Here is a 12,552-nt window from a genome sequence, read left to right as displayed (position 1 = left end):
GGTGTCCTCTTCCATAGCCCCACGGTGCCTGGTGCACCATGATCAGGCAGGTATGTCATATGGTCCCTCTGCTCAGCCGGAGTCTTTGACAGCATGTCCTGTCCGGCAGGTCCTCGAATGACAGGCACTGCCGGTACACATGAGGCCTGATGTGGCACTTCCTTCCCACCTCTTCCTTGGCCTGTTGGATGGCCGACTCTCCATTCTCACCAGCTGCCTCCTGTTCCACTGGGGCAGTCTGCACTGCTGTAGGGTTCTCCACGAGCAGCTCCTTCCTGTACACCCACAGTGCATACCCCAGTGCTGTGGGGCCAGGATGAAGGCCACAATTCCTGGTTGAATTCCGATGTCCATTGTCTGCAAGGGTGAAAGGCCGATATGTTCACATGGTGCATAAACCGTGCCCAATCAGATCCAACAGGTGACAAGGTGGCCCGGCCTACACTACAGCTCCTGACCCCGCATGTCCCCCTCGCCCCCCTCCTCACCCACTCGCAGCTGTTCCCCCGACACTGAACCGCACCTCTGACATCATTGGTGCCCTCCACTATGGGGGACCCGGGGCCCCAGCGCCCATCCCTGCTGGCAGGGGCACCGGTGGCTGGGTATGCCAGGGGTATGCTCTGTGGCCCTACTGAGGGGGTATCTGAGCGTTGCACTTGGGTGGGCCACGGGAAACCCAGGCGGAGGTTTGCCCCTGGTTGTTGGGGGGGGGGGTGGGGGTGCAGAGGTTGGTGGGATGGGAGGGTGGAGTCGGTGTCACTTAGCGACACCACGGGCCATAGTGGGGTGCACAGCAAGTTGGCTGCCTTGCAGGCTGCGGCAATGGTGGTCCATGCCTCGACACCCTGGGTGAGGTGGGGAGGTGACCTTGACCCTATGGCCCATCCTTGATCACCGCCCACTGCTACTCCCCCCAATCAGATCATGGAAGCCCCCCCTCCACCCCTCATCCCATCCCCCGCACCCCCCTCCAGCCAACTATGCAAACAGCAAGACTGGCAGCCCACTTTCACATCTCTAGGAAGATGTCCTACATCCGCTCTCTCCCTCAGCAGCCATGGCACCTGTTTCCTGATTTTTGAAACCACAAATGAACCTCGTCATCGGTAATTCCTCCTGGCGGAGGCGAAGCATCGCAACAGCCCTGCAGAATACCGGATCGGGCCCATTAATGATATGCCAACGGCGTTTATTGTACGTGCACAGTAGAATGCATTTACATCGCTGTCGAGTCCCGGGCGTGGCATTCCGTCGGGCGCCTGGTACCGGCCACATTTTCCGGCTCACGCATGATTCTCCGCCCAATCGTGGTTCATGATTCTGGTGTTGCTGGACAGAGAATCCCGCACACAGTTTCAATTTGAAAGGTAAAGAAAGACAAGACAACAAGAATAAATGCAAAAATACCAGCGACCTCAAGCAAAATGGAAGAGGAATAACTAAACTCAAAGCTAATGCGTCAGTCCCAGGAGGAGGTACTGTTCCACAAACTTCACTGGAACACTGCAGCAGACCAAGGGCAAATGCCAGAAAGAGTGTAAGATGAAGAATTAAAATAACAACTTACGGAAGTTCAGGTTCATGAATGCGAACGGAATGCAAGTGTCCTCAAAGTGGCTACCATTGTTCAACACACCGCCACTACCATCCGGCCCTACAATTCCATCCACTATAGAGCAAATCACATTGTAAGTGGTGCAAACAATATGCTGCAGTTGAAGCCCCGGACAACCACCGCTTAATTTGAAAAAGTGCTCGGGGCTTTAGTCGGTGATGACAGAAGGCATCAAAAAGGCATCTGCTGCATCTCCTGAACTTGCATGGATAGCTGCAATGGAAAGGGGGGAGGTAGAGGGGGGCAGGGGGAGATGGAGTTTAACCAAACTACTTTCAGTGATAGAGCTATCCCACAAATCGAAAAATCGGGTAAAGTGGGAAAACATTAATTCTATTGTCTGGGAAATTTTTGATTCATGATGACATATTCTGCTTGTCTTCCAATTTCCACAGAAACTGGTGTTCACGGTGAAATCAACAACTCACAAACTCAGGTATGCTGAATTCAGAGTTTGGACCAACTCGGGTGTATTTAATGTAGCCATGATGTGGAGATGCTGGCTTTGGACTGGGGTGGGCACAATAAGAAGTCTCACAACACCAGGTTGAAGTCCAACAGGTTTGTTTCGAATCACTAGCTTTTGGAGCAATGTTCCTTCCTTCGGTGAATGATGAAGGAGCTGCACTCCGAAAGTTAGTGATTCGAAACAAACCTGTTGGACTTTAACCTGGTGTTGTAAGACTTCTTACTGTGTTAAATGTTACATTAACTCAGGTGTATTAAATGCAGTGTTTACATTAACTCGGGTGTGTTAAATGCAGTTTACATTAACTCAGGTCTGTTAAATGCAGTGTTTACATTAACTTGGGTGTGTTAAATACAGTTTACATTAATTCGGGTCTGTTAAATGCAGTGTTTACATTAACTCGGGTGTGTTAAATGCAGTTTACATTAACTCAGGTCTGTTAAATGCAGTGTTTACATTAACTTGGGTGTGTTAAATACAGTTTACATTAATTCGGGTCTGTTAAATGCAGTGTTTACATTAACTCGGGTGTGTTAAATGCAGTTTACATTAACTCAGGTCTGTTAAATGCAGTGTTTACATTAACTTGGGTGTGTTAAATACAGTTTACATTAATTCGGGTGTGTTAAATGCAGTTTACATTAACTCGGGTGTGTTAAATGTAGTGTTTACATTAACTGGGGTGTGTTAAATGCAGTGTTTACATTAACTCGGGTGTGTTAAATTGAGTGTTTACAGTAACTCGGGTGTGTTAAATGCAGTATTTACATTAACTCGGGTGTGTTAAATGCAGTTTACATTAACTCGGGTCTGTTAAATGCAGTGTTTCCATTAGCTCGGGTATATTAAATTTTTAGTGTTTATATTAACTTGGATGTGTTAAATGTAGGGGTTACATTAACTCGGGTATAATACATGTATTGCTGCCCTTTCTAAACTGCAGTGTGTCTTAACCCGTATACGGTGGACAAGTGACTGAGACTCAGTTCATAAAACAGAACAATATTTATTCACGCGCACACAATGGTTATGGTTATTCAATCGCACACTCCCAATTATAGGTTACACTATATCCCAATAGTTCCAAGATCTTAATTTAACTTGGCATTGACTGACGAGCATTAGGCAGATACAGACCTGTTATCTGTAGTTCTGGTCTTGTAGTCCTTCCTTAGTTGGTTATGAATCTGGTTCTCTTCTGGCTCTGGTCTTCCTTCTGTTGGTAGTGTGGATGGTCTCCTTTGTCAGCCAGTGGAAGTCACCTTTGTTAGTTACTGCTGCACCAGAGAAAGAATGAATCCGTGCAGTAACTCTCATGCTGTTTGAATTTCATGACTCTTTTGGTGGGCCGTCTCTGGGTCATTTGTCAATCAATTGATCAGGGTTCAATCAGCCTGATCGATAAAGTCCAATCAAGGGCTGCCACATCAATTTTGGGGTGGGCACTCAGTGGCCTTAATTGAAGGTGCTGGAAACATGTCGGCCCTTTCAAATAAGGAAGTTAGGTACCACTGTGTCTGGTGAACAATTGTGATTAACAAGACAGCTCTATTGATCCTATTGGTGGCCTGGAGATAGCCCTTTAGTTATGTTATTCGCATCAATCTGTGAAATCATTTGAAGTCTGCAAAGCCTTTTCCTGCAGCTTTATTTGATCTGCCTGAAACCTGCTTGTCCATCCCCTTGTCCACTTTCCCCAGCATCCCTTGCTGGATACCATTTTAGGTGGCCACATGTCCCTCCTCTTGATCCTGAACGTGAAGCGTGGTGGATCACAGACTCAAGACCAACACCTGTCCAGCATCCCCTGTCACTTGTCAAGTCAAGTCTGCCTTGGTACAACTACCCAATAACTCTTTTACAAAATACAAAAACAGCTAATAAATGACAAAAGAAACAGGTACATTAATGAAAAGCAAACTTAAAAATTACAACACAGCTTATTACAATGAAATATAAAAACACGGAAATATCAAAAACCATTTCAGCAGATACGATGGGTACAAACAGTGCAAAAAATACATGAGAGTCCCAAAGATTCTTAAGATGGTGTCATCAAAGGAGACCGTGCTGCAAGCACCGGTCTCATATCCTCACCTGGAGTGAATTTTGCTTGCCATCGTTGAAATTTGACTGCAAGGATGATGAGATAGACTAACGTGAACAGGATCAGGATGGTAGCCAAATTTGAGACGAGTCGAATGAATGGATGTACTGGTATATTTGAGCCCCAGTTCCAAACATCATCCCACCATTTGGTGGCTTTAATAACAGCAACTTGCCTTTGTATGTCCTGGGTTTATTGGAGTATTTTGGCGAAGGTTCTGTGGGGGTAGCCAATTTCAGCCGAATTTGGTTTAGTTCTTCTGGCAGGGGTTTTAATTTGGTATCGTATTCCTCATAACTGTCCCCCAAGTGCAGCTAGAGTTCATCCGTAGTGCTTACGTCCACCCTGTCTCTTTTATGTATGTCAATTAATTGTATAAGACCCATCCTGGCTATGTACATCTGGTTTAATACACAATGTGCTGTTAGTAATGTCGCAGTGTGTGTTTCCATACTGGTGCTGGCTTTGGTCCTGTCCCGATCTCGGACAGGGCAAATTTACCCTCTATCAATGTCCCAGGGCACCTCTGCCCAAGTTCCAATCCTTTCTCGGGGCTATTATCTAAACATCCAATTGCAGGACACTCATTATTTGAAAAACCCCACCCCTTTTATGGTGACGCTCAAGTAGCATTCGACTGAGCTTCAATTTAGCTTTTTGTAAATAGCCTCTAATTATTACACCCAAACATGATACTTTTATTGGGGTGTATCCATAATACACCATCCTCACATTCCCCCGCATAAGGTGGAGCAAAACATAAATAACCCGGATATAAAATATTCATCTGATTTGAATGTCCTGAGTCCCGTGATTCCGATGGAAAAATAGCCTGATGTAGGTGTAGGTTCCATCTCGTCGTCATGGTTCTGGTTCCGCTGGTATCCTGAGCAAATGAAGCATAGTTCTGTTGTCATCGCATGCTTAATATCTGCATTTATGTTGTCACTACACGTGACCCCCCTCCCCCTGTTTTCTTTTAATAAAACCAAAGGAGACAAGGCAATTATCGTATCTTTAAACACAACCGATTCTGGTTGAGGCTTAGCGTGGTTGGAGTGTGACTTTCTTTTAAATTAGGGCGGCCTGTTTTATATCTTTGTTAGCCACAATCAGATTTGGCCAATCACATATGGTGTCGGTGCAGTATGACTGAAGAAGGGAGGAAGAAAGAGAGAGAAAAAAATGAAGTGGCATTGCTGAGTTGACCCTGCCATGAGGAGTGGCGGGTAAGCGCTCACAGTGTGCATGGGCCAGCTGAGACCTTCCAGCTGCTGTGGGTGGTGTTCTCTTTCATATCTGGGGGCTGGTCTAGGTAAGGGGACGGGTGGCCTCGGGGGTCGTATGTATGATGCTGGGGGACTCCTGCAACCACGAGCAAATTGGCCTGATTGTCTACAATTAAAACATACTTCCCTATCTCTTCCCTGGGGCGTGTATGGCGGGACTGGATCCCTTGGGTACTGGGGTTCTCTACCCTCATTCCTCCACGCAGGATCCTGGTTAGCCCTCATAGGATGCATAGTTGCCTCCTGATCGGTACTTGCTGGTGGCTGTTTCTGAACTGACTGTTCCCAAACTCTGGATAAGTGCCAAAAGACCCATGCTTCATTGTGCGTGAGGTGGGTGGGGTCAAAAGTTCTGCAAGCCTTTTTGCCTGCCTCGGTAGCATGGGATACTAACGTCCGTGCACCATTTGGAGGAGGCAGAGTCATCTAATGCGGAGCGCTGTAAGTCTCCATACACCGCTTGAAAATGAATCCAGAGCCAACCCGCGAAAGCAGTCGGATGTTCCCCTTTCCTTTGCCTTCATTTGTTTAAACTGTCTATGGGACCCCCCCCCCCCCCCCTTATTGTATTCTACTTCTGTTAATATGGCCTCTTTCATGTCCTTTAAAGTTCCTTGTCCCACATTTTGGGGTGAATGTAATGCTGACCTGACTGATGGACTAAGGCACATTACTATGAGCTTTACTTGCTAGCTTTTGTCTCGCCCATACATTATTTTCTGCTGTCTAATCTCCTCAAAGAAGCAGTGTGGATCCGCAGTAGGCTCAAAAGTGTGATTTTATTACACGCATCACTCCATTGGGTCACTGTAAGCGGAGTTGTATTGGTAATTGCTGCGCTTAGGCTATCCCCTACTCTCCTCTCGGTGGTGACTGGGTGCATTGACACTGGGGGTGAATCCGGTGGTGTAACGGGTACAACTTTCTCTGTGGTTAGTGTTGGAACATTCGGTATGGTTATTTCTGGGTGTTACGTTGGGGGGGGGGTCCCAACTCTGTCTTTATGATGTATATTTTTGCCCTTTCATGAAGATCTGCCCAATCTCCCTCTCTTCCTCTCCGAACTCAACTATCCCCAAGATACACAGAAAAACCATCTCAGACTGAGAGTAATGATTTAAATTTATTAATTTTGCCCTGGCACTTGTTAGTTGTGAATGTCGCATGTCGCTGCTCCTGACTGGTCTGATGGAGCGCTTTTAATGCTGCCTGCAGGTTGGTGCACTTTACTTCTAAGCGGGTGACGTTCTGCTCGGCTTCATCTCTTACCACGGCAGCCCATTGGGTGTCTTGGTAAGCTTTTTCACATTGTGTTTGAACGCTGCCTAAATGCACCAGGTTAGCCTGGTTTGAACGTTTCCGATTACTAATCTCCCTGTCTTTTTCAGCTCTCATTTGATCAGACATCTTCTGCTGCTCCTTTTGTAATCTTTTTATCTCTGTCTACTGTTCCTCTTTTACTTTCGTCACCTCATCCTGCTTCTCATCTTTTAAAATTTTGCAACCTCCTTTGCCCTTCCTCTTTAATTTTGTTATCTTCTCCTGCAGCTTTGCTTTCTCTTGCTGGTGTACGTTGGTAACCTTTTCGACTTCTCCTTGCCAGGTGCTTTTCACTCTATCTGCGTCTCCCTGCTATTTGTTCTTTATTCTTTCTACCTCTCCCTGCCATGTGCTGCTTACCTTCCCTACTTCCTCCTTCCAGGCATTTGTTACTTTAATTAACACCTGCTGATGTGCTTCGTTTAAATGCTTTATTTCCTCTCTTAATGCTTCTAATTCCTCCTGTGATTTCCTTAGAACATAGAACGATACAGCGCAGGACAGGCCCTTCGGCCCACGATGTTGCACTGACATGGGAAGTCAAAAACTAAAGGCCATCTAACCTACACTATGCCATTATCATCCATATGCTTATCCAATAAACTTTTAAATGCCCTCAATGTTGGCGAGTTCACTACTGTTGCAGGTAGGGCATTCCACGGCCTCACCACTCTTTGCGTATAAAACCTACCTCTGACATCTGTCCTATATCTATTACTCCTCAATTTAAGGCTATGTCCCCTCGTGCTAGCCACCTCCATCCGCGGGAGAAGGCTCTCACTGTCCACCCTATATAACCCTCTGATCATTTTGTATGCCTCTATTAAGTCACCTCTTAACCTTCTTCTCTCTAACGAGAACAACCTCAAGTCCATCAGCCTTTCCTCATAAGATTTTCCCTCCATACCAGGCAACATCCTGGTAAATCTCCTCTGCACCCGTTCCAAAGCTTCCACGTCCTTCCTATAATGAGGCGACCAGAACTGTACGCGATGCTCCAAATGCAGCCGTACCAGAGTTTTGTACAGCTGCAACATGACCTCATGGCTCCGGTACTCAATCCCTCTACCAATAAAGGCCAACACACCATAGGCCTTCTTCACAACCCTATCAACCTGGGTGGCAACTTTCAGGGATCTATGTACATGGACACCGAGATCCCTCTGCTCATCCACACTGCCAAGAATTTTACCATTAGCCAAATATTCCGCATTCTTGTTTTTCTTTCCAAAGTGAATCACCTCACACTTCTCTACATTAAACTCCATTTGCCACCTCTCAGCCCAGCTCTGCAGCTTATCTATGTCCCTCTGTAACCTGCAACATCCTTCCACACTGTCTACAACTCCACCGACTTTAGTGTCGTCTGCAAATTTACTCACCCAACCTTCTGTACCCTCCTCTAGGTCATTTATAAAAATGACAAACAGCAACGGCCCCAGAACAGATCCTTGTGGTACGCCACTCGTAACTGAACTCCATTCTGAACATTTGCCATCAACCACCACCCTCTGTCTTCTTTCAACTAGCCAATTTCTGATCCACATCTCCAAATCACCCTCAATCCCCAGCCTCCGTATTTTCTGCAATAGCCGACCGTGGGGAACCTTATCAAACGCTTTACTGAAATCCATATACACCACATCAACTGCTCTACCCTCGTCTACCTGTTCAGTCACCTTCTCAAAGAACTCGATAAGGTTTGTGAGGCATGACCTACCCTTCACAAAACCATGCTCTCTATCCCTAATCATATTATTCCTATCTAGATGATTATAAATCGTATCTCTTATAATCCTCTCCAAGACTTTACCCACAACAGACGTGAGGCTCATCGGCCTATAGTTACCGGGGTTATCTCTACTCCCCTTCTCGAACAAAGGGACCACATTTGCTACCCTCCAGTCCTCTGGCACTATTCCTGTAGCCAATGATGACATAAAAATCAAAGCCAAAGGCTCAGTAATCTCTTCCCTGGCTTCCCAGAGAATCCAAGGATAAATCCCATCAGTCCCGGGGACTTATCTATTTTCACCTTGTCCAGAATTGCCAACACTTCTTCCCTACGCACCTCAATGCCATCTATTCTAATAGCCTGGGTCTCAGCATTCTCCTCCACAATATTATCTTTTTCCTGAGTGAATACTGACGAAAAGTATTCATTTAGTATCTCGCTTATCTCTCAGCCTCCACACACAACTTCCCACCACTGTCCTTGACTGGCCCTACTCTTACCCTAGTCATTCTTTTATTCCTGACATACCTATAGGTACAGCTGCAAAATCTGCTAATTGCATGGGAACGGTCACTAGGACCTCCTCGGTTCCCATTACTTGCGCCAAGCAGCACACTGCAGTACTGCTATCGCTTTCTCACCTTTAGCGCATGGTTTCCCTGCGCTTTATTCAGGTCCTCCCAATGGGTTTGTCCAATTGCTCTGGGACCTGTCTGTATATTCTCACAATATTCTGCTCATAGGGGCCATCCCTCTCTCTTTATATATTCTCTCCTTTTCTCCTCCCATATGGGACACTTTGCAACCTGCGAACTCCAGTCGCTCATTTCTGGCAACGGGGAGGTGGGGAGGAGGAGTCGGTTGGACTAGGGTACGGCTTATGGGCTATTTTCCGGTCCTAAACCCTCTTGAGTGCAAACCAACAGAGTTTACCCTATTCTCCCTGTTAATAACACATGCAATTAGTACAACCCAAAATTAATAATCTGTCCAGTACAGAGTATACACCTGTAGTTTCTGATTTTTAAGTCGATTTCTGGAATCTTTCGGAGCAACAATCGTTACTGCTAATCGTCTCCAATCTGGTGGTGCCAAAATGTTGCCCTTTCTAAACCACAGTGTGTCTTAACTCGTATACGATGGACAAGTATTTAGAGGGGCTGTTTAGCACAGGGCTAAAATGCTGGCTTTGAAAGCAGACCAAGGCAGGCCAGCAGCACGGTTCGATTCCCGTAACAGCCACCCCGAAGAGGTGCCAGAATGTGGCGACTAGGGGCTCTTCACAGTAACTTCATTTGAAGCCTACTTGTGGCAATAAGCGATTTTCATTTCATTTTCATTTTCATTTCATTTCACAAGTGACTATGGGACTCAGTTTATAAAACAGAACAATATTTATTCACGTGCACACAATGGTTATGGTTATTAAATCACACACTCCCAATCATAGATTACACTATACCTGAATAGTTCCCAGATATCAAGAATTTACCTTAACGTGGCATTAACTGACAAGCATTAGGCAGATACAGACCTGTTAGTTATAGTTCCGGTCTTGTAGTCCTCTGTTAGTTGGTAATCAATCTGGTTCTCTTCTGGCTCTGGTCTTCCTTCTGTTGGTAGTGTGGATGGTCTCCTTTGTCAGTGGACATCACCATTGATAGTTAGTGCTGCTCCACAGAAAAAATGAATCCGTGTGTAACTCTTATGCTGTTTGAAATTCATGACTCTTTTGGCGGGCGGTCTCTGGGTCATTTGTCAATCAATTGATCAGGGCTCAATCAGCCTGATTGATAAAGTCCAATCAGGGGCTACCACATCAGGTTTGGGGTGGCCATGCCTGAAGGTGCTGGAAACGTGTAGGCCCTTCCAAATAAGGAAGTTAGGTGCCGTTGTGTCTGGTGAACAATTGTGATTAACAAAACAGCTCTATTGATCCTGTTGGTGGCCTGGCGATAGCCCATTATTTATGTTATTCGCATCAAACCTGTGAACTCGTTTGAAGTCTGCAAAGCTTTTCCAAGTAGCTTTATTAGATCTGTCTGCGGCCTGCTTGTCTATATCCTTGATCACCTTTCCCAGCATCCCACTGGACAACATTTTAGGTAGCCACAGTAGTGTTTATATTAACTCCGGTGTGTCAAATGCAGCGTTTACATTAACTCGGTTGTGTTAAATGTAGTGTTTATATTAACTCGGGTGTGTTAAATGTAGTGTTTACATTAACACGGGTGTGTTAAATGTAGTGTTTACATTAACACGGGTGTATGAATTGCAGTGTTTCCATGAACTCGTGCAGTGTTTACATTAACTCGGTTGTGTTAAATGCAGTGTTTACATTAACTCGGGTGTGTTAAATGTAGTGTTTACATTAACACAGGTGTATGAATTGCAGTGTTTCCATGAACTCGTGCAGTGTTTACATTAACTCGGGTGTGTTAAATGTAGTGTTGACATTAACTCGGGTGTGTTAAATGCAGTGTTTACATAAACTCGGGTGTGTTAAATGCAGTGTTTACATTAACTTGGGTGTGTGAATGCAGTGTTTACATTAACTCGGGTGTGTTAAATGTAGTGTTTATGTTAACTGGGTGTGTTAAATGTAGTGTTTACATTAACACGGATGTGTTAAATGTAATGTTTACATTCACGTGGGTGTGTTAAATGTGGTGTTTGCATTAACTTGTGTGTGTTAAATGTGGTGTTTGTATTAACTCGGGTGTGTTAAATATTGTCTTTAAATTAACTCGGGTATGTTAAATATTGTGTTTAAATCAACTCAGGTGTGTTAAATGCAGTGTTTACATTAATACGGGAGTGTTAAATGCAGAGTTTACATTAACTCAAGTGTGTTAAATGCCGAGTTTACATTAACTTGGGTATGTTAAATGCATTGTTTACATTAACTCGGGTATGTTAAATGCAGTGTTTACATTAACTCGGGTGTGTTAAATGCAGTGTTTACATTAACTCGGGTGTGTTAAATGCAGTGTTTACATCAACTCGGGTGTGTTAAATGCAGTGTTTACATTAACTCGGGTGTGTTAAATGCAGAGTTTACATGAACTCCAGGTGTGTTAAATGCAGTGTTTACATTAACTCGGGTGTATTAAATGGGTGGTTGGAGTGTGACTTTCTTTTAAATTAGGGCGGCCTGTTTTATATCTTTGTTAGCCACAATCAGATTTGGCCAATCACATATGGTGTCGGTGCAGTATGACCGAAGAAGGGAGGAAGAAAGAGAAAGAAAAAAGTGAAGTGGCATTGCTGAGTTGACCCTGCCATGTGGAGTGGCGGGTAAGCGCTCACAGTGTGCATGGGCCAGCTGAGACCTTCCAGCTGCTGTGGGTGGTGTTCTTTTTCATATCTGGGGGCTGGTCTAGGCAAGGGGACGGGTGGTCTCAGGGGTCGTGTGTATGATGCTGGGGGACTCCTGCAACCACGAGCAAATTGGCCTGATTGTCCACAATTAAAACATACTTCCCTATCTCTTCCCTAGGGCGTGTATGGCGGGACTGGATCCCTTGGGTACTGGGGTTCTCTACCCTCATTCCTCCACGCAGGATCCTGGTTAGCCCTCATAGGATGCATAGTTGCCTCCTTATCGGTACTTGCTGGTGGCTGTTTCTGAACTGACTGTTCCCAAACTCTGGATAAGCGCCAAAAGACCCATGCTTCATTGTGCGTGAGGTGGGTGGGGTCAAAAGTTCTGCAAGCCTTTTTGCCTGCCTCGGTAGCATGGGATACTAACGTCCGTGCACCATTTGGAGGAGGCAGAGTCATCTAATGCGGAGCACTGTAAGTCTCCGTACACCGCTTGAAAATGAAGCCAGAGCCAACCCGCGAAAGCAGTCGGATGTTCCCCTTTCCTTTGCCTTCATTTGTTTAAACTGTCTATGGGACCCCCCCTTATTGTATCCTACTTCTGTTAATATGGCCTCTTTCATGGCCTTTAAAGTTCCTTGTCCCACATTTTGGGGTGAATGTAATGCTGACCTGACTGATGGACTAAAG

At 45.4% G+C, this 12,552-nt stretch overlaps 1 protein-coding gene across 3 annotated transcripts in view; it reads left to right on the top strand.

Annotated features, from left to right (window-relative positions):
- The window catches only part of LOC119974996 (nectin-1-like), a 62,187-nt gene that overhangs the window by 39,591 nt on the left and 10,044 nt on the right, over window positions 1-12,552 (top strand). For all 3 annotated transcript variants that reach the window (XM_038814418.1, XM_038814420.1, XM_038814419.1), the window contains exon 7: window positions 2,014-2,054. In XM_038814418.1, the coding sequence (XP_038670346.1) occupies window positions 2,014-2,054 (41 nt within the window). The remainder of the gene's footprint in view (window positions 1-2,013; window positions 2,055-12,552) is intronic.

Source organism: Scyliorhinus canicula, chromosome 12, assembly GCF_902713615.1.
Source record: "Scyliorhinus canicula chromosome 12, sScyCan1.1, whole genome shotgun sequence".
Taxonomy (NCBI): Eukaryota; Metazoa; Chordata; class Chondrichthyes; order Carcharhiniformes; family Scyliorhinidae; genus Scyliorhinus; species Scyliorhinus canicula.
Note: the sequence above shows the minus strand (reverse complement) of the source record. Positions and strands in the feature narration are given on the sequence as shown.